Source organism: Poeciliopsis prolifica, unplaced genomic scaffold (assembly GCF_027474105.1).
Source record: "Poeciliopsis prolifica strain line A6 unplaced genomic scaffold, Auburn_PproV2 SCAFFOLD003, whole genome shotgun sequence".
NCBI classification, from domain to species: domain Eukaryota; kingdom Metazoa; phylum Chordata; class Actinopteri; order Cyprinodontiformes; family Poeciliidae; genus Poeciliopsis; species Poeciliopsis prolifica.
Window position 1 is genome coordinate 11,475,588 of NW_026562378.1, and position 22,375 is coordinate 11,497,962.

Genomic DNA, 22,375 nt, shown 5'->3' on the forward strand with positions numbered 1-22,375 from the left:
CAACGCACCCACCACTGTGGCGGGTTGACAATTTAAACTGAAAAAAAAGCTGCAACTAAAGCTGATTAAAAAGTTAGGGCTGTCACCGTTACGATCAGATTTGTGAAGTGCATGAATAATGTTTGTCTCATCCAAAAAAAATCAACAATCAGAGCTACTGTGGGGCTGTGAGATGTTGAGTGGCTAAAGCCTTTCCTCTGCCTACATCACCCAGAATGCTGCGGGGTTCAGTGGAATTACTGACTACTTTATTGTATTTTCTCTCTATGTTGATCATGTGTCTATTGTGATATTTACTGTTATTGATTTATCGCCCAGATCAGTTTAAACTTGTAACATCACAAAATATGTTCAAGCTATCTGAACACATCCTGATTAAATGTATATTTGAAAGCAGGTCATTTTCACCATTTCTGGAGAAGCCTTATAAGGTTTTTTGTGAAATAAGCGTACCTTCTATGAGTGTGTTGGTGACCACGCTCATCTGACTGTTGGCACGGTCCTTTCCTTTGAAGGAGGAGTTGAGCTGATCCACAGAAATCATGAGAGAGCCGGAGTGTTTCTTCTTAATCTCCACATCTGTAGTCTGTACTCAGAGAAAACAGGAATGATGCTTTAGAAAAGCACGGGATGTACACAAAAATTCGAAGCAATGCTTCAAAGCTACCTCAGCCATTAAATGATACCCATGTTCCACTGAACAGACCAAAGAAAGAAAATACAGCCTAAATCTTCACATCAAATCTGCAGATTACATTGAACTCGTCCTAATGTCTTTGTAATATTGAAATGCATGCAGTGGCATGCATGTCATGTCAACAGAGGGGATCTCAAGACATCATTAACATCTACACCATGCTAATATTCAAAAGAGGTAAACAGGTAAGAGCAGGTCGACTGGCTGAGAGAAGAGGAGGTCTACCATGCGTGCTGCAAGGGGAGAAATGTCGTTACAGAAAAACGGTTTCAGGCTTGTTTGTTGCGCCATCCAGGGTTAGGAATGGAGAACAGATGAAGACAGGAGGGGAGGAGGTGAATGAAAGAGAAAGACATATGAAGAGAAGAGGATTGATGAGAAGAAGGATAAAAGCTCAAGAATGGGATTTCTAAGTAATGACATGAAGGGAATGTTCCTCAGCAAGAAGTGTTCATTTTTGTGAATTTTGTTGATAAAATATTCATTAGTTTGGTTAGAAAGGGAGCTTGTAGATATGTTTCTTCTTGTTAGTTATAAAAAAAGAAAAACATTAAATCAATCAGAAAGAGTAAGTGGCTCTGCGGGGTGAAGTTTTTAAACAGAATCTGATTATTCAGGAGGAGAAAGGAGAGCTTAGAGTTCAGGAAACAGAACAACAAGGGGGGAAAGGTCTGGGCTTCGAAAGAAGGAGCTGCAGAGATCAGGGCCGTCATCATGCCTAAACTGTATTGGTGTCCCATGGACGTCCTTACACTGTCATCAGTGGCTGCCTTATCTATTTTCACCTCAGGCAGAAGCCGTCTGCCAGGCCCGGGGCCGATGAGAGACACCACGCCGTTGCAGTCCACCGTGCTGTTCCTCTTCCCTCCAGAGTGTGGCGCCAGTGGGTGGATGCGGGACGAGCCCTGACTGTAGCCACTGTAGCTGTTGCGACGGTAAGGTATGAACAGTGAGCCTCGGCGGTCTTCGCTCTCCTCCACGGTGCTGTGCTCGTCGTCCGCAAACTCGTTCTCCGAGCCCATGTCCTTGGAGCGGCCCTTGAAGCTGAAGATGCTGCTGCGGCTGTTGTGGCGTGACATGAAGGGCGAGCCTGGGATGCTGAGCAGAGACTGAGGAGAGACAGATTTTAAAAAATGGAGGAGTTGAGGTTGCTGAAAACAGCTGGAAAGAATTAGTAAATAAAGACCTAGAAAACAGAGTGCGGAAAGAGAGATGAGAAGTCAATAAAATAAATAAAAGGCTTGCTTTAAGAGACAAAAATCAGGAACTACTGGAGTTTTTACTGTCACTTCGTAAATCACATTTTAAACAATAACAATAATTTATTCCATGTTTTTTTTTCTTACGTATGTTTATTATGCAATCAACCAAATATACTGCTTTCCTAATTGTAATATTTCACTTTTGAGCACATTTTTAATTTTAATAAGTTTCAATTACTTATCAGAGAAAAACCTGAACAGAGTCTCAATGAAAAACAAGATTTTGGGATGGAAGAAAAGCAGCTGGTCAAATGCTTGTGTAAAATTATCAAAATGCAGTCGCACCTGTACAGATTTGAAGATCTGTAATTTATTTTTACGGTAGTTATGTGTACGGTAGTTTGTGTTATTTATTACTTTACTTATAGGGGATGAAAACCTAAAATTCAGTTTTTCAGAAGATATTTTTCAATATTAGAAACCTTCAATAAAAAATTTAATGTTTGGTATTTTCCTACAAAGTGGCTGATAGCAGAACTAAAAAAATTCCTGGTTGTATGAGAATTAAAAATTACATCAAACTGAATGTTTAGAGAATACATCAGCTTTCCCACCTGGTTAGAACCAAACATCAGCCAACACAAAATGGCTGCATATCCCCGGTACAAGAGGACCTCACAGGTCACTGGAATGGATCAATAATTTGGGACCAAACTGAAGCCGTACATTTCCAACCACTAAAAGCTTGTACAGTTTTCTAACCTGAAGCCAGCAAACAGATCATTTTGCAGAAGCTGACACATTCTCTTCTGACTGTACCTGGTTCATGATGGATGTCTTCCTGCCCAGTCGAGTTCCTGGGAAGCGGATGGTGCTCTTCTTGCTGCCATCGTCTGACTCAGACTTAACTACCTTCTCGCTGTCTCCTTTCTCCTTCTCCTGCTCTTTCTGACGCCATTTCTTCTTGCGATTGCGTCGCTCTTTGGCGCTTTTTGAGCTCAGCTTGGAGACCTCTGAGGAGCTGCGGGACAAGTGACCCCCTTCTACATCCTCTAACGCAGCCTCTGACACGGTCCCTGCCGATGTGGCCATAGCTGCAGCCTGAAGCGGGAATAAACATTTTTAAAAAGCCATTTTGAGCATGCAAATCAGATATATAAATCTCAAAGGAAAGGCAACACTTACCTGCGTCTCCTCCTGTTGCTTTTTGAGCTGTTCCAGCATAGCTTTGAATTCAGCCTCTTTTTGCTCAGCCTCCTCCATTGTGGCCTGATTCTGCTCCTCATAAGCCATGGCCACCACAGCCAAGATCAGATTGACCAGGTAGAAGGAGCCCACAAAGATGACCAGCACAAAGAACACCATGTAGGTCTTCCCTGCAGCTCGCAGAGTCTGAGAAAACAACAAAAAATAACATGGAGGTCAATGCATGACTTTATGTTATAATATAGACCAACACAAAGTAGTCCAAAAATGTAAGAGCACAACAAAAAGGAGTCGTCATCTTATTTATTTTATTCTTTAGATTAAACACTGAGGAGTGCATTTGAATCGAGTCCCTTTTGGTTCAATACTTTATAAAACAGACTTTAGGTGTTTGCTGTACCAGCTTTTAGGTCCATCTCTGCTTCAGCACACCTGCCTCCAATACTAGCTCATTAACAGAGCTTGACTGCATGGTAGTGAGGCTGTTCAGCTATTTAATTCAAGTTCATAGCACAATGCAGTTGAAACCACTGCCTACCGGATTTGAAAATTGTTCCTCTACCGGTGAGAAAAAAACAGCCGAAGGTCCATAAGGGTGGATGGAAAACATTTGTTCTTTTACGTCTTGCTACTGATTCTCATTTGGATTCAGATGTATTAAGTGCACAATTAATAGTAGCTTTAATAGGTTGTAAAAACTGAGTTAAGGATCTCTGCAGCTCCTCCAGAGTTATCATAGTTTCTTGGATGATGTGCTGATTAATCATTCACTTTGCCTGATCTGTTTAATCATTGTGTGGCCTCTGGAGGAAATAGATTGTCAGATCTCACAGAGGAGATATTTTATAGAAAAGATTTGTGACAAGTCAGGAAAACGTCTCCTCACCAGCATGTAGAGATTTTCCCAGAAGTCCTGAGTCATGAGACGAAAGAGGGTGAGGAAAGCCCAACCAAAGCTGTCAAAACTGGTGTAACCATAGTTTGGGTTTCTTCCAGCTTTCATGCACGTGAAACCCTCTGGACATCGTCTGAAAGAAAATCACACAAATATACTAATTATTATTTTTAGCGTCATTTCGATGTGGTTAATAGTACCTCCAGATATCTGTGCGACATTACAGAGATAAAACTGGAATATTTGATTAATTGTTCAAAATTACATATACCTTATTCAAGTTTTAGATTAATTTTGCAATAAAACACTATTAAACTAACTCCATGAACAGAGACAGAAAATATCCATAATGAACTCACATGAAGTCACAACTCACCCTGAGTCTGAACTGTTTCCACACAGCAGAGCATCCAGAGCACCAGGCAGGAAGTAGAAATTTGCTGCAGAAAAGCAAAGCAGGACAGTCACAGTCGTTGATCACTGCCTAAAGGACAAGTTAGTCAGTGTTTATGTTTACATTTTGTAAAAGCAAAATAAAAATAATATTGAATTTCAGTACTAGGAATCTCAGAAATGTCTAATTTATTGTCTATTCAAAATTCCAAATTTATAAAACTCAAATTTAGAGAGTTCCAAAATATTAATGACAGTTTCCAAAGAACTAATATTTCTGCAGTTGTGAGGCTGATTTGAAGCCTGTAATAGACATATAAATAGAAAACTAAAGTTGAATGGATGGATTTTAACAGAAATTTACACATATTTGTCACACTAGACTTGAAGACTGCATGAGCCCCGAGTTAAACCGAGTCATACTCACAATCATTGTAGATGTATTTGTTCCAGTCGAAACCTCGGCTGCCGTTTTCCAGGTATTGCTCGGTCATGTTGATTGGCCAAAAGACGCACTTGTTGCGGAGGTTCCCCATGAACAGCTGCAAGCCGATCAGCGCAAAGACGCTGAGACAGAAGACGGTCAGGATCATCACATCCGACAGCTTCTTCACAGACTGGATCAGAGCGCCCACGATGGTCTTCAGGCCTGTTCACACACAAACCATGCACACACACACACACACACACACACGCAGGCAGATGTGCACAAATGCACAAACATGGAAACGGGCCGCCTCACACATTTACACCGTTGCACAGAATCACACAAACATGAAGGAAGGAGGAGAGTAAGAGAAAGAAACAACTATTTTCTTCTTCTGGGATCAGGAAAATGATCCCAAACAAAACTGTCATGAATTGATAGCCTAACATTCGCAATGAGCCAAACTCAACTTTATTGAAAATTTGTGGATGATGCTTTAAAGTGGTCTGGGAAAGCAACAAGTTTAAACGAACACCAAATTAAACTCTGTAGAATCGGCTGAAAAGAGGGGTCAAAGTTCACAATAATTTATAACTTAACTGAATGCTAAGAAGTGTGATAGCATTCATGCTGATGATGAATGCTCATACACCTCTGAGTGACAGTGTAGCCTCATCAAACTGAGTCTTCTGCGGCGTTGCCACTAGCCTGCTCAAAAGTGATTAGAACTCATCACTGAAGTGTCACTTCAGATAAGAAACCGCAGTAAAAAAGGTAATGAAAGATAAGTACGGTGTAATTAATAACCTGCTTCAACAGAAATGTCTGCCAGAGCTGGTACACCAGCGGTATCTCAGTGTTCTGAGTTAAAATGAATTGAGCAGTTTCTTCTACACACAACTAACATAAAGAACATCTGAACAACAGCTAAATTAAAGATGCAATTAAAAAAAAAACTGTGCAATGTTTTTTTTTTATTGTTTTTGGTGAGTGTTTAATGTCATGTTTCTGATTTTTCTTATTGTGCCAACAAAGAAATTAGCAAATATTTTAACATGGCTCTAATAATTACTGTGTGGAGTCATTTCTGTCCAATTACTGTCAAGTCTGAGCTGAGTTTCAAAGTTTAAAAATGTTTTATTTCATAATAAAACGCTTTTAAGATTTTATAGCATATGCAGAATATTGTATTGCGATACTTTCAAGAAGATATTTGAAAACTATCACAGCAAATACTGAAGTCTTATGGGATTTTTCCATCAGAGAAATATGCACACATGTAAACAGATCTCAAGAAATAAAAAGAGTAGAGCAATATAACAACTCAAGGAAGATTTAAACAGAAAAGGAATAATTTTAACCTCATCAATGGAAAAATCTCAAACCAACTTCAGGAAGCATTCTGCACATCATATTAAACCCAGTGTGGTAAAAAGTGCAAACAATGCACAGATGCAGCTTTACGCAGGGAAGCAAGAAATGAAGAAGACGACGAAAAGACGTGCACAAAGATTTAGCTTTTAGGAGCTCTAGAGTTGGGGTTTAGGGTCAATGAGAGGAGGCATGCAAGTCATTTAAACGCCAAGGCTGAGGGAAATGGCCACATCAGTATAAATAGTGTTAAGCAAAACAATTTAATTATTTTAAATGAAAGAAGATTAACTTTTATCCCACCTTTTTTTCTTTTTCTGAGTGCTCTTTGCACATTATTTAGGATGATAAAGAGGGGATATCCACTGTTATATCCTAATATAAAAAATATCAAAATTATCTTATATTATTTATTATTATTTACCAAGGTTATTTTTGTCAGATTTAATTGTTTTAGAGAATCTGGTATGTGTCAAAAAATAAAGAAGAAATCTGCATTGAGAACATCATCCTAAAATATTCAGATTTAACTGAAGTAACTCCATGATGGGTGGATGCTCTTTCACTATTTTCAGAAGCAGTTTACAATGTAAAGTCAGGGGTTTTGCTCTAAGTCTGTTTCTTTTTTACTCCCAATGCCTTAACGGATGGTTTTGTAATTGAATTATTGCCAACATCTGGTGAGACAAAAGCTCTGACTGTAAGGAAATGATACAAATCTAAACTATGTGGAGGATTTGCATAAGACTGTTTATTTGACTCCTTTATATGACGCGATTATTTGTAAAATAATCTATAATTCAGTATGGACTTAATGAAAATGTAATAAAAAAATAAATCAATGACCCCTGAATTAGATTTGAACAGCAAGTTTCAGAGGTTCATGCAGCACAGGCTTGGCAGTCTTACAGGATTAAATTGTTTATATGACAACAAAAGGCAGTATTGTTAAACCAAAACTGTGCAAATGGCAGATGATAGATTTTCCCCTCTCTCATATTTCTCACCTAAAAAATCACTTATTAAAAAAAATACTTATTGAACATTAAGAAAATACAATAAAACTTTTCTGGCAAATAATCCCACAGTTTTGTTAATTTCTAGAGACACTTCCACTTCAGAGCAATCCAAACATTTTAAGAGAGATGCGAGTTTTTTTACAGTCATGGGGAAAAGAAAACAAGTCCCTTTTTCATTTCTGAGGGTTTACATGTTTTTCATATTGTTAGTTTTTGGAGTTTGCTTATTTCCTCTCAAAAACTTCTGTTTGGACAAAAATCTGTATTTTGTGAGGTTTTACACATTTTAATTTGGAATTTTGAACCTCATATAAAGCAGAACATATCAATTCAAACCCGGTAATTGACAGACGGCTCTCTTTTCACTATGACTGTGCATTTGTCCTCAGAGTAATCCTACAAAACATGTAAGCCCACAAGACTGCCTGCAGACTGCTCAGCCAATCAAAAATGCTTCACATTTTTGATTGCAAAAAAAGAAGTTACACAAAGAAAAACATCTAATTTTAGGATCAGCCTTAGTGTTTAAATGGGAGTCTCACCTGGAATGACAGAAATAGTTTTCAATGCTCGGAGAACCCTGAACGTTCTCAGCGCCGAGACATTCCCAAGGTCCACAAACTCTGTTATATATCTGCAACAAGGTAGGATGACACACAGAACAGAACCCTATGATACACAACACACACGATAACAACACACACGAATGATTGTGCAAGAACACGACACCAGCACCACCACCGAAGACCGGGAGGGGACACTACGGTGGGACAGAGGCTGAGCACCTGTCCGCCCAGTGAGAGGAGGACGAAGGAGGAAGAGGAGGAGGAGGGAGTGAAACACAACCACGACTAACATGAAGCCCCGTGGATCGCCCTCCCGCAAGACAAACACCTGCCTTACCTGGAATAACTGAAATAGTTTTCAAAGCCCTCAGAACCCTGAACGTACGCAGAGCTGACACATTGCCTAGGTTTACAAACTCTGTTATATACCTGCAAGGTGGATCAGATACAGTCACTCAGGAGTTATCCAGGTTAGACGAAGAGGTAAAAAAAGTTGCAAAATATTTTAGTAGGCATAGCTAACGTGACGGGACTGAATGCCCTGGAAAAAATAATGTAGTTTAATCTAATCTAATTTAATTCATAAGGTCATCCAATCATTCAAAACTAGAACAATATGTTGGTTTGTATGAAGTGGCATTTTGAAAAGCACTTATGAGTAGTCAGGGTTTTTATCATAAAATGGAAAACATATTTCATGTTAGGAAAACAGGAAGGAAATTTGATGATAGAGCAGAACATCAGGCCGATAAAATGACTGATCGACAGAAATTATGTTTTTTTTAGAGAGCAAGGTGTGATTATGCAAGAACTTAAAAACAGAGTTAATGTTTACACCGCTGCTGTCGTACCTGTATACTGTAGGCAAAATACTAACTCTTTCTACTACTCTACACAACCCCTCTGCAAACGTTTACACCAACAGCTTGAATATTTCCAGTTACACAGAAAAAAATAAGGATTAAACTTGAAAACCTAAGAGGGGATTTAATCAGACTGGAAACATTTTGTAAAAAGCTTCACTGCACTATAATGAGAACATGAGCAAATTCATTTTTATGATGTATGCTTCTTAACTTATGGAAAAATTAGACAATTTCTCATCACTTAAATTGACTAAATTCTCTTTTATTTACAGTTTATTTTAGTTATTTCTTTGCTTTGATATTAAACTGCAATAACAATGTAATATTTAAAGTTCAAAGCAAAACAAAGAATACTGTAAATACAGTCAAGATAAAGTGTTTGCTTTCCCAAGAGTTTTTTTTTGTCACACTTAAATTTCACATCAAACAAATTTTAATATCAGACAAGTATAATCAAAGAAAATAAGAAAACATGTTTCACATTATTTCCAAATGTATCCAGATCTGGCACTAACTGGAAGTACATTGCCCATCTCCTCATGATTTAACTCATTTAAACAGAACATTTTTGGCAACATGAGGTGAATTACACAATCTGCCCCAATTTGAAGAAAATCAGATATGAAACAAAATCATTTCAAAGTTTTTAGTCCAATGAACCATAACTACAAGTGGAGAAAACATGGAAAAGTGAGCAGCCTGCTAAAATGACCAACAGTACATCAACAACTTATGCAGGTGCAGAATCTGGAGGATCACCTGAAGCAATGCAGACCTTACAGGCCTCAGTTAGTCACTGTCTGTGATTCAAAAATAAGAAAGAAAAAACTGGCTGATTTCCAAACCAACGCCGACCAAAAACAAAAGAAACAGACCCATCTCACATTCACCAAAAAACATTTTCATGATCCTCAAGACTTCAAAATTTTTGACAAGACAAAAATCAAACTCTGTGATCAGTCAGACACTAACAATGCATTTCAGAAAAAGAATAACCTGCTGGTAAAACTGCTTATCAGGTTCAGAGGGCAATTGCTTTTCCATGCAGTGCCAGGGTGGTTTGAATAATGTTCATTTAAACAAATCATAATTTAAAAACTTAATTTGGTGTTTATTTATGTCTCAATATGTGTGACAAAAAAACAGATTAAATTTATGTAGGCGCCAAACATTTTTACCCGTTGTATGTTTTAAGATCCATAATGACTGGCAGAAGTACTCATCACCCCTTTGAACTTTTTCACATTTTGTCATTTTCAACCACTAATGGTAAGATTCAAAAATCTTAACATTAGTGAATCTAACAGCAGCACAAAATCATAGACCAAGGGACACAGCAGACAGGTTCTGCAATGACAGAATATGAAAACACCTAACGGGTATTAATACTTTTGCAAGACACTGTGTACTTTAACTTAAGGTATGTAGGTATTATTAATAATACACATTCTCTCTAAGCCATCTTCATATGCCTTTGGCATTATAGTGCAGCTTCAGAAGAGCGATCATCCACTAATGTTGCAAAAGAGACAACAGGATCCTGGGAAACAGCTGCTGCTCATGTTTGAAGCTACACTTTAAATATGCAAGTCTTAAGAGAACAAGACATGTTTTTACTGCTATTTTTAGTAGATCTGCTGCAATTTTATCACGAAGGCGGATCACAGATAATTTACAGGTTGCATTTATGTGCTTGTTTATGCAACTAATGAGTTTTCTAGTAATGTTATCTTAAATCATGTTAATACACAACCACACCTCTTTATATGCAAATTAACAACAACTATTAAACATATACGTACGCCATTGAAATGACCATGAAGTCCAGCCAGTTCCATGGATCTCTGAGAAACGTGAAGCCGTCGATGGCAAAACCTCGGGCAACAATTTTTGTGAGCGACTCGAATGTGTAGATACCTGTGAAGGTATACCTATGACAGAAAGTCCAGTGGAGAGTGAGGAGCAGTGACAGGATTCAAACGCAAGTAATTTGGGGAAAAGTAGACGATATACTTACTCTACTTGTTTGGACCATTCTGGCGGGTCACTAAATGTCATGAATATACAGTTGGTCAAAATGGTACACATGATGATCATGCTGAATAACGTGGACACACAAATGTTAAGGAAAACCTTGAACAGTGCACACATAAAACAGCAAGATGTGTTAAATATTTTTAAAAGGTGGGAAGAAGACAGTCATGTGATTTAGAAAAGCAAGAAAATAGTTAACTTCAACATTTTAAAGTAAAGACAACACAATTTAAGTTCTTCCTCAAAGGAAATGTGAATTAACAAACAGAAATTTAAGCAAAATATGAATAGATGTTTCATTATTAAGAATCGAAAGAAAAGGAGCCACATCAATAAAAGGTACCGTCTTCTAATTAAGGAATACATTGTAGGTAATTATTTTACACCAATAAACCTTTAGTACATTGGATTTGTTGAACATTATGAAGCTGAATATGTGAGAATCAATCCAACTAATTTCCTTTGGCGCTTTAAGAAGCTCAGTTATCTAATGACCACAGATCTACACAAGAGTGGATCAGTAAAGATCACTTTGTTCAAAAGGCAGGAATCGCTGAGAAATATTTCAGGATTTCATGTCAAATGTCATGAAATCTTGTCAGTGTTAGAAATTCAAAGTCTAATGGAAATTATACAGCTCCATTAGTTCTTTAAACTTTCAAACTTATTGACAAAACATTTTCTCAGAAATTACAACCCAACAAATCTCAAACACTTCAGATGTAGATTCCTGAAGATAATCAGCATCTCCATCTCCATCAAAACAGATCCTGTTGAATAACTACTTATACTTAAACGATGCACATTTGTTGAGGCAAAAATTACAGCATCCCTGAAATGATGACCTAACATATTTATTATTGCTAACTGTACATACTCATAACACTTTGAAAATTGCATTTGAGTTAGCCACTTAAATTATTTTGTGAGATGGTGATAAAAGGCATCAATGAGAAAAGCAATCAACTTCAATGACCGATTACAACTTTAATTGATTAATCAGACAACAAAATCTGAAGTTTAGCATTAAATGACGGTCAAGTTGAAGATCATTCCTCATTCCTCAGCAAAACATTTCATGAGAAACATCTCAAAGTCTCATATTATATTGCTCCTTCAATTTTTTATTTTTTATTTGGTCGGAGTACACGACTTAAGTAGCTTGAAAGGATATGAATGTATCAAAATCTTTATAGCTATTCGCCTAAATGGATTAAAAGGGCTTATGATGTACAAGGAGGGTGTGGCACTGAAGCGGAAGATTGTTTTCCCCTTGTTTAGGACTATAAATGTCTGTGGAGAGAAGAAAGAAAGAGAAGACATGGAAGTTAGTCAAACAGTGGCAACAAATATTTGATACATGTCCTGAAAAACTTTCTGATGTCTCACTTTAAATGAGGAAATTATACACGATTTAGGAGACTTTTGTCATAGAACTAAGCTCAGTAATATTGCTGCCATGTTATATATGAGACAAAACATCATATGAAAATTATTTTCTATATATGTATGTCCCACTCAAATTAATTTTAAATAAAACAATTGCATGGTGGTGAAATACCAAAAGCAGTTTTCTTTCTTATTTTTTATGTAGCTTTTTTATTTATTACATTTGCATCCTTATGTAATTGTTCCTTTTCATTATTAGCATTGTCTAGATGTAGAAGTGGTGTCTTCCTTGTTTCTATAACCATTTCATTTGACCCTTTTGTGACCTCAGTTCAGATGAGTTTTTCCGTCAAGGAAATCTAATTCCTCAATGCACAGCCACTGCTCCAATGTTGGAGGTTCCTCTTTATTCCATAATCTTGTGATGGATTTTTTTACTTGCTTTTTTCTTTTACTTGTATTCATCTTTTTTGCAGAATGCCATGTGTAAAGCATCGTAAGTAGTGTACTACATATCCTTTTTTTTCCTCAGTTATATTTGCTTTATTCCAGTATTGTATTATTTTATGACATGACTCCAAAAGCAGTTTTCTGATGGTGATTTTGAAAATTAAAGAAAACAAAGCTGTTTGTGAAAATCTAAGCCAAACAAATGTTTTGTCATATTTGGGAATTTGCATTTTACATCGCTTTGCAGAAATGTTGGCTCACTCTTCTTTGAAAAATATTTTTTATTCAACCAGATTGAAGGACTTTGGAGCATGAAAGACCAGTTTAAGTTCACGCTGCTGCATCCTGATTTACTGTATTTAGACATGAAAAACATCAAGGCACCAACATACTTTAGAAACTGCCAGCAGACTTCGAAGCCAACCTTTTTAGTTAAAATAGCATTTTATTAAAAGTGTATGGGAACATGAGATAACACATTTTCTTTTTCCTCTTGATAAATGAAATCATCATTTGAGAAGAGCTAATATTTACTCAGGTTTTCACCTGAATAACTACAGAATAAACTGAGAAAATCTGCATATAAATACATTTTCACAGCACTGTAGAGGTAGCAAAGAAGTAACACTTTGCCTTACTGACATCACTTCCTCTGTGAGAGGTTGTCAAAGAGCTCCCGCCGGTCCCAGCAGGACCTTCACTGTGACAGAGGCAGTGAGCTCTCCTAAAGGCCCAAGACAAGCAGACATCCATAAGCAGAGCTCCCTGACTATCTCCGAATGGCTCTCTTCATGTCGGGTTTAAAGCTCTTACTGGAAAGGGAACAGCAAATGCTGTCATCGATCAGGGAAGATCTGCTGACTCGGAGCTCGCTCGCAGTAACCACTCCCTGCCCACAAACAGCACTGGGCCGAGTGCGGCTGGGCAAGGGATGAGGCAGCAGCCTCTGTTTGTTTCTGTTTACTCATGTGTGGGGTCTGCAGAGGCCTGTGCCAAAGTCTTAGGCAAAAGGCACATGAGGTCAGCGTTATGGACATGAGCATCATTTACCAACAGACTGCTGAGGTGTTGCACATTATCTCCAGGAATCCCAGCCCAGAGCTGCTCTTACTGGCCAGTGTTTTTAAATGCGCAGTTCAGAGGAAGACGTGTCGGTGAACCGTGGATATTTGGATGAGGAGGTTCTTCTTTGTTTAAAATAACTCAAAACATAACTGCAGACAAACAGATGCTAAATTATGTATTTATGATAAGAAGGAGGAGGACAGTTACCTCAAAATCTAACAATTATATGACTGAAGTTAAGATGGCCATTTTCCAATCAGATCTCTTTCATTGTGAGACAATTAACGGCGACCTGGTTAAAGTCGACATGACGTTTTTTTTACATTGTGTCATGTTAAAACCACAAACTTCAGCTGAAAACATGACATGACATAGTTTTTTAACGTTTTCAAAATAAAATATGTGGATTTATTTAGCCCCCCCTTGCATGGGGATGCAAGGAAACTTTCCTTGCATCTTTACTGCATCCCCAGTATCAGTTTTCTGTGAAATGTAGGGTTTTGATCCCACATGACCTATCCTAAACTGTAGATGTAATTTCAAGTGGCTTTTTCCATTGTGGCATTTTATCTGAGTTTTCTGCAATATGTCTATCAAATCAAGACATCAGAGAAACTACTGCCCATTTAAGGAACCCTAAAATTACACAGGCTGCCACCTCTTACATTAGGTAGTAAAACCAGCACTAGTCAGTACAAAGTAATTGTACTGACTAATTACTTTGTCAGTACAATTACTTCATCCAATTGTATTGATATGAAGTAATTGTTCCTGTGGAATATAAATGTGACATCCAATTGTATTGATATTAACTTGTATTGGTGTAAAGTAGAGGGGCAAAGAGCTGAAACAGCAAAACTTACTAAACCTGCCATGTTGACACTTTTAAGGTTATGCAAACACCATCATTTTGAGTTTTATTCTTTTTATGAAAAGAATACATAAAAACTTTAGAGTGTACAACAACATGACATTAAGTGTTGGTGAGTCACATCAGCTCCCAATAAAAAGCATTGAAATTTGTACTTGTAGTGCGAGAAAACAACATCAAAGCTACTGACCTGATGGTGGAAAATATCGTACTAAAAGTAACCACAAACACAGAAAGTGTAGGGCCAACACTGTAGAGAAGGAAGGAAGAAACAAAGAGGTTGTGTTTCATCATCTGTTTTTGTCATCTGGAGTCAATGTCACATGAACAGGAAACCAAGGGACCTGAGGTCATCTTTTCTCTCAGAGGTCAAAGGAAGTGTTTTGCTGACCAGGTCAATACGATGCGAGGAAGGAGGAAGTAATGAGCAGCTACTCATTAGGAGTTTACGTGTGCAAAGCATCCCAAACTGTGATTTGATTTACTTAATTGTTCCTCTGCCTGTAGATATGGGTTATTTTAAGCAGGTTAGTGTGTTCTTGCAACCAAATCCTTACTTGCGAAGATCTGCACATATCTGCCTTTTGTGAATAACATTTTATTGCTTCATTCCCATTTTGATGAGTGCTTAAAAGAAATTTGCCTTTGTGTCATGTCACATTTATATTCCACAGGAACAAGAAGTTGTACATTACAAATGTAAGAATTACAGAGAATCATTTATTTTTAAAAAGTACAAATAAGAACACAGGCATTTATTTAATAGGAATATTTAGTAATTACAATATAATGTTGTTTCCCAACTGAATTAATGTATCCAAATTATAGGGTGGAAAATTGTTTAAACTGAGAGGTGCTTCATAACATTAATTTAGAATTTGACACACATCTGCAAAAGAGTATCGATAATTGTGAAAAGTACTAGATGGGCCTATTACTATCTTAAAAGAGGGCTAGGTTTACATAGGATCCAAACGAACATGAAAGAATCACACATGAAAAAGTAGCCATAATGAGCGTGGTTAGAATAATCTAGATGTCTAGATGCGTCCTTATAAGCAGCAATGATCAGTAATCTAATCCCTGAGCAAGTCTGAGTGTCACAGCATAAATGTACTATTGATTCCTGAAACTCAGATAATCACTTAGGGTGGACAAATAGATTTTTCAGGTTGCATTTGCTAAAATCAGAACTATTATTTCAGGCAACAAAAAAAATTGCAGGTTTGGAGAGTTTTTCAAGTGATGCATTTTGCCTTTAAAGTGCAGCTAATATGTTGCATTAAGTTACAATAGATACACATTCCTTTCAAACTAGTTTCTGGTCGGAAACGCAACATATAAACTATCTTATGTCAGAGTTTTGACTTGTAAAGATGCAAGTAGCCTGGAGTTTAATATCAGAAATAGTCAAAATACAATTTGCAAGTATAACGTATTTCTTAAGAGACTATTTGGGAAAGTTTTCCTTCAACTTGCATTGTGACAAGTAGTTAGTGACACAAATTTTTCAACTTGCAACTTGATCACAGAGTAAACGTTTAATAATGAATAGACACAAAACCCACTGGACAAGACCCCAGTCTATAGTTCACCATATTATATGCAAGACAATTAAAGCAACATGTACAAGCAAGAACCAGAAGAGGCATCGGGCTGGCAGAGAGAGAGAGAGATTCAGGGGGTGAGTGATGCAGAGCAGAAAACCAAAGAGCTGCAGAGAAGAGAAAGCCACACCTGGGATAAATGGGCAGATGTAGAGAGAAGGAGGAGGAGTGAGAGGAGGAAGAAGTATGCAGCAGAGAGACTAAGGAAGGGGAGGTGAGAAAGACAAGACAAAAACAAAGATTTAAGCTTGGAAACCACAGAGAGGAAGTCATGGAAAGGAAATGCAAAGAGCAGTTTTGGCAAAACCCAGAACACACACCTGAGTTCATCTTCTTTGGTTTATGTTTCTCTGTGATTTATTAATCAAATATTTGTGAGCACATCTTCTTAAAAAAAAATCATTCAGTTAAATTAAAAAGAGACACAAGCAAGATCACATGAAGGGAAAACTCCCTCCAACTTGCATTTTAACCTGCTGTATTTGTTGTAAATAAAAAATCATATTCATACCGAGACCTGATGAGGTTGCATTTTGCATCTGATAAGGATAGAAATGAAACAATCTTTAATTTCTATCCCTATAAATTCTTTAAAAGTTAATTTTTGAGTTATCTTATTTTTACTTTTTTCTTTTCCAATGTTTATTTGTTTTTATCTTGTAAAGCATTTTGTAGCTCATGTTTATTAACAGTTCTAACTAAAGAAAGTTCATTTTTAATTTTTATGATGGTTATTGTTGTTGTCATTGTTGCTGTTTGAAATTACAGCTCTGTTTTCTGTGTCTAAGCCTTTATGTCCCTCATGTGAGCAGTAAGGTGAGTAAATCTAATTTAAACAGCCTACCTGCTTTAGTTAGCAAAGATCTGAATTGATGTTTTAAGATAAAATATGCACTACTTGTTATAATATAAATGTATGAGATTACAGATTTAAAGTTTTTGTCATTACTTTATGTCTGTTTGCAGTATTTCCAGTGAATTTGGACTGGGTTCCCCCTGTTTTGTTAAAGTAAAAAGTAAAGAATCTGATTAAACAGATTCTCCTGTTTCATCAGAGAAATCTGGATTTTGTTCATCTCCAACTCCAAAATACAAAAAAAAATTGGCCAGACCTCGAATTATATTATTCAGGGTACTTGAAAACATACCGGTAGTTGATATTCACGGGACCTTTATTTTATTTGTAAAAGCAAAACAATACTATGATGCTTTTTCAATGTCAAGATAATTTTATAGTGAAACTATAAATACAGATGAAACCTGGCTTAATTGATATACATTTGTCACAAACTAGCAAAAATTACTTAGAATCAATTGTGAAACCTTTATTTAAAAAAATATGTGTGTCAGGTACAGATTTCCCAGGTTAGCACTCATTCAAGAACCACCATTGCTACTAACAATAACATAAAGCACTGCAGATTGTTTCGTAAGATTTTCATAACTAACCAAAACAGCTGCAGGTAATGTCACAATAACAACTAAAATACTGGAAACGAATGAATTAATAAACTACAAATAAACACAAAGCCTGCAAAAAAAAAAAAAAAACAACTGCAAAAATAATTATGAAAAGAAAAAAAACACAACAAGAAAATAAAATTCTGGCTTTTTCCAACTTTCTTTTTTTCTCCAGCCTGTATCGCAGTGACAGCACTCAACCACCCCGCTCCTCCCGCCCCCATCCACTTTCTCACTCAGCCAAGTACAGGAGGATGCTGTGTCATCAGAGACTGAGGACTCAGACGGAGCACTAAAGCCCGGCCCTCGGTCTAATTTACTACGCCCCGATAGAAAGAACGAGGCGGCAGAGAGGAGAGGCGAGGGGAAAAAGCATAATAATGAACGGTGGTGGACTCCAAGAGAGAGCAGGAGGAACATAATGTAATGCTGTGTGCAGCAAGTCTTGGTTGCTGCTGCCACGAGCTCACCTTGCGCGCCCTCTAGCAGCTGCTGCCGAGCACAAACCCGTGCAGGAATTACTGCTCTGCTGCACACTGCTGATACAACCATCACAGCGGCAGTGAAAAACTAGGCTTTGGAGGGGTAAAAAAAAAACCCTGGGGTTTAGTATTGCTACGCATACAGGCAGCATACAGGGCCACACGTGTACATGTCCTCCATCCATCACGTCCTGCTCTTCTTTCCTTTAACATTGCCTCGTCACATCACACATTCGGAAAGCTCAGGCAGTATTCTCCCCATCGCAGGGGAAAATAAGAACTGCAACTCTGCATTTCTCTTCCTCACCACTGCCTCCTCTTCCTCTCTTTTATACATGAGTGCTGTGATCAGGTTTCCTGCAGCAACACTAACACACAAACACACACACTTCCACTCATTGACATACAGAGCAATGTGGAGCGATTGGATGAGCGTCGGTCAAGTAGAGGAGACAGACAGCCTTGTAAGGTGAGGGCAGAGACAGGGGGGAGCAGTGGACCCTAACTTGTTACATACTCAGAAAGACTTCCTCACAGAGGAAATAAAGGTCAAATATCTGTGGATTAGACATAGTGCTACTTCACATTATATAAACATGGTGGGCGATGAAGACTCTGCATCCACAGAAAAGCCACTGATGTAGTAAAACAGGCCCATCTGCAACTACGAGCAGTCCTGGTTAAGCTGTGCATAAAAGCCTTAAACAGATGGTTATGGAGGCTTTACATGGTAGCAGCTCTCTGAAAGCGAGCTTTGGAGATATTTTTCTTTCCCTTTCAGTCCTCCTCCTTGTGCATAGCGGTGAGCTAAACCTGGATCTCCGTCCAGCCGTGGTCGTCCTCTTAAAACATTTAATAGCGTCAGAAATTTATTGACGCCATTTCTTGACTTGTAAAGACAGAGACATTTAAGGCATGCCTGATCCTCTTTCCCATTTTGAAGAGCAGCTTAAGAGTTTTCCCTTGTTGCATCATCTTAGAGAGAGTGCACTTCAAGATTTATAAATGTTACGAACTTATTAATTAAATGTCAACAGTGGTTTACATAAGATGGTAAATAGAAAGAAATGATTAAAATCTGTTCAGAAGTGGTCTTTGACTTAAATGTCCCGCTGTTTGTCTTTACAAGCAGGACATTGATCAAATTGTTCATGAGATTTTACTGTAAAAAAAAAGGAGGGGAGAAATTATTTTTGACAATTATTTGTGCAAAAGACACAATCTATCACATACTTCAATATAGTAAGTTCTGCTAAATTACACTAGCAAAATGTGTAATTACAATATTACTGAAGAATTAAATATTAGAGACAATTTCATTAACCCTCATCTCTTTCTTTGCACACAGCTAAACGTTCCCATCACTCCCTTAGTTTTAGGATCCTGGTAGCCAAAATGTTAACAAGGTGTGGGTGGGAGTCCACACAGCCTTTCACATATTTCCCATTAGAAATACATTGAAACTGGCCAATTGACCTGAAATACATGTCATATTTTGGTAGGCAGTTCCTTCAAATGACAAAGAAATCAAAACAAATATGTTTAATAGCTATGTTTTGTGTAATAAATTGGAAGAAAACAGCGAATAAGCACTGAACACATGAAAAAACAATTACTTACCAAGGCTTAGATGAGTAAAGATGAGGAACCTCCTTTATTAGTGTTCTGTAAAAAGGTTTTCTATTCCCAAGGTAATTCAAAAGAAGCGTCTCATGATGGTAACAAGCAAAGCGATCATTTTTGGGATGTGACAGGTCTGTTTCTAAACATCTAAATGAGCAGAGACCATATTCTAATATTCACCATAAACCTGCATTACCCAAGTGATCCCCACAAGATGTCGGACTAAGTAGTCAAAAGAAGAGTAAAGAGCCAAGGACCATTCAGCAAAAGACCTGGAGTTGGCAGGTACAGTTGATAACAATAAGTACAACCATCTGGAGAAGTGGCATGCAAATAACCTCCCAAGCTAGGGGTTGTTTTGTAGTTGGGAGGTATTTTTCAGAGTTTTATACAAGTGGAATGCATGAGGAAATATTCCAGGGTATTATTGATAAATACCTGAATATGAAATAAAGATATTCTAACTAGAAAACTCCACCAAGCACGTTACCAAGAAAACTCTAAACTGTTTAAGGGGAAGAAACGAATGTCACTAGTACGACCTTGTTAATCACTGGACTTGAATGTAACTGAAACAAATATAGTTTCTCTATACAAGAAACTTTATTTGTTTGTTGACAAACAAATACTTCCAGTAATTTGACACATATTTATTATGGCATTTCATTTTTTTCACGTAACGTAAACTATGGCCTGATGTTTTTTGATTTCTGAATTTATGTGAATTATTTAGATTGCTACTCACATCTGCTGCTGGTGTCATGTTAACGACCTTGTTACAAATATGTTTATTGAGTTAAATTCTTATTTCCCCAGCTGGCATTCAGGGTTTGGATGTAAGATAAAACTTATCAAATATTATATCCAATCAGGCTTTGACATTACACATATTGAAATTGTGCAATTTGACATATTGTGGATGGTGTTTTCCATATAAACACAATTACATGAAATGACAACTATAAGAGAGAATAAGTCTTGGATTTGTGAAAGGAACATTAAATCTATAAATCTATAAAAATGCATTCATAGTTGGCTGACGTCAAGTATATTTGTTAGAACAGAAACGCAGAGACAGTATGAAGCAGTGTCTTCCACAACACTGTTATTGTTGTTTTAATGCTTATTTTAATGCACCAGTTTCTCACCACGCTTAACAGTTTGCAAACAAACAGCATCACAACAAAGAGACGGTGTCCCGACTCTTTGTAACTTTGCAGAGCAGAGAAATGAAAGCTAAGGAAGAATGCGCAGAGTATCAGGAAAGGTTTGGAGGGATATTAAAGGCCATAATGTAACCCTTCCTGTGCTAACCACCGACCTGGGACTGTGGATCAATAGATCACAAGAGGCACATGCCATTGATGGTTCCATCTACCTTGGGAGGGAGTGCTGCACTGTGAGATTGCTAGTCTTGCTGACTGGCCATCCTGCTTCTATAGAGCCCAAAGATTGTCTTATACATTATCACTGCCCTAACACAGGAGACAGGAGAGTCCACACAGCTGCATGCCCCTGCACTTTTCTCTCCACTTCCTGTCCTGCCCTCCATCTTCTACTCTAACTTCTCTCGCTCGCTTCCACTGGTGCAGAGCTGCAGGAAGGACAGAGCTCAGACACGTCTCTGATAAATAAAAGATAACAAATTTGGCAATGAGCCAAAGGGGTTTGAGCCAACTTTTCCACATCAGGCTAATTCAAAACCTGATTGTCATTCTGTTTTTGTTTATGCGCCCTGTGAAAAATCACACTATGTTCAGAAATAGCGCTGATGCTGCAGTGCCAGAATTAAAATCTGCAGAAAATGACAGCGCAGCTGTACGTATATATGCAAACGTGAAAAGAAATTAGGCCAGATTAGAAATGAAGTGTGACTGTAACAAAGGTTTCCCTTGAATGCACTAATTTCAGCACTTTTACCTCTCCTGACAAGTCGACAAAGCACTTACCATCTCAAAGTGTCTTATCCTGACAAAAACTGTTAATCATTAGGACTGATTTTATAGAAGGTCAAAGGCAAATCTGTCCTTGCCTTCTGCAGTTTCATCGTCTTTCCCAGACATCAACAGGAGCAGTGAATCAACACAACTGGACAAAACATAAGACCAGAATTGCTTTGCAAAAGAAACCTGCAGTTTCCAGGAAAATGTCTCAACTTGCCCATCTATAAAGAAAAGCTACATTTGTAAAGAAGAAGCCTTTTTACAATCTTGGTGAGAAAAATGCAGAGAATGAGCACTGCCTCCTACGACGACAGAGAATGTGTGGTGGAGTTAAAAGTATGTTTTACCTCAAAGATTTATTCTATCTTTATATTTTGCTATTTTAGCACCTTTTAGCAATTAATCTCAACAAACACATAAAAATGGTAAGTTGTTGATTTAAATAGGTGAGAAACAAGTCCATTAAAATCCTTCAGAAAGTTGTGTGGAGTCTATATGTCTATAAGGGTTTAAAAACCATGTTAAGAGCCATTATTCCCAAAACAGTGGACGCTTCACAAAATAACTCCAAGAGAGCATCAACAACTCATTCAGGAGGTCACAAAATAATCCAGAATATGCTGCAAAGCAAGGCAGACCTCAGTACCTGCAGTTAAGATGTTTTCCTGATGAAATAATAGGAAAGAGACTGAGCAAAAAGGACATTCACAGTACAGTTCAACATGAAAACCATTGCTGACCAAAATAAAAAACAAAAAACCGTCTCTCATGTACTTAAAAAAACTTTGATTATCCAGCAGAACATTCT

At 37.5% G+C, this 22,375-nt stretch overlaps 1 protein-coding gene across 4 annotated transcripts in view; it reads right to left on the minus strand.

The window, feature by feature from the left end:
* scn8ab (sodium channel, voltage gated, type VIII, alpha subunit b) overlaps positions 1-22,375 on the minus strand; it is a 49,683-nt gene that overhangs the window by 21,308 nt on the left and 6,000 nt on the right. Inside the window, exons 3-13 of one of the 4 annotated variants that reach the window (XM_055026711.1) lie at positions 11,851-11,969; positions 10,660-10,749; positions 10,445-10,573; positions 7,753-7,844; positions 4,821-5,042; positions 4,377-4,440; positions 3,992-4,133; positions 3,085-3,291; positions 2,719-3,000; positions 1,483-1,806; positions 454-586 (exon numbers count right to left, since the gene is read on the minus strand). In XM_055026711.1, coding sequence (XP_054882686.1) covers positions 454-586; positions 1,483-1,806; positions 2,719-3,000; positions 3,085-3,291; positions 3,992-4,133; positions 4,377-4,440; positions 4,821-5,042; positions 7,753-7,844; positions 10,445-10,573; positions 10,660-10,749; positions 11,851-11,969 — 1,804 coding nt within the window. Of the gene's footprint in view, positions 1-453; positions 587-1,449; positions 1,807-2,718; positions 3,001-3,084; positions 3,292-3,991; positions 4,134-4,376; positions 4,441-4,820; positions 5,043-7,752; positions 7,845-8,113; positions 8,206-10,444; positions 10,574-10,659; positions 10,750-11,850; positions 11,970-22,375 lie in introns of those variants that run through there. The other 3 variants (XM_055026705.1, XM_055026708.1, XM_055026716.1) reach the window with 3 other exon arrangements.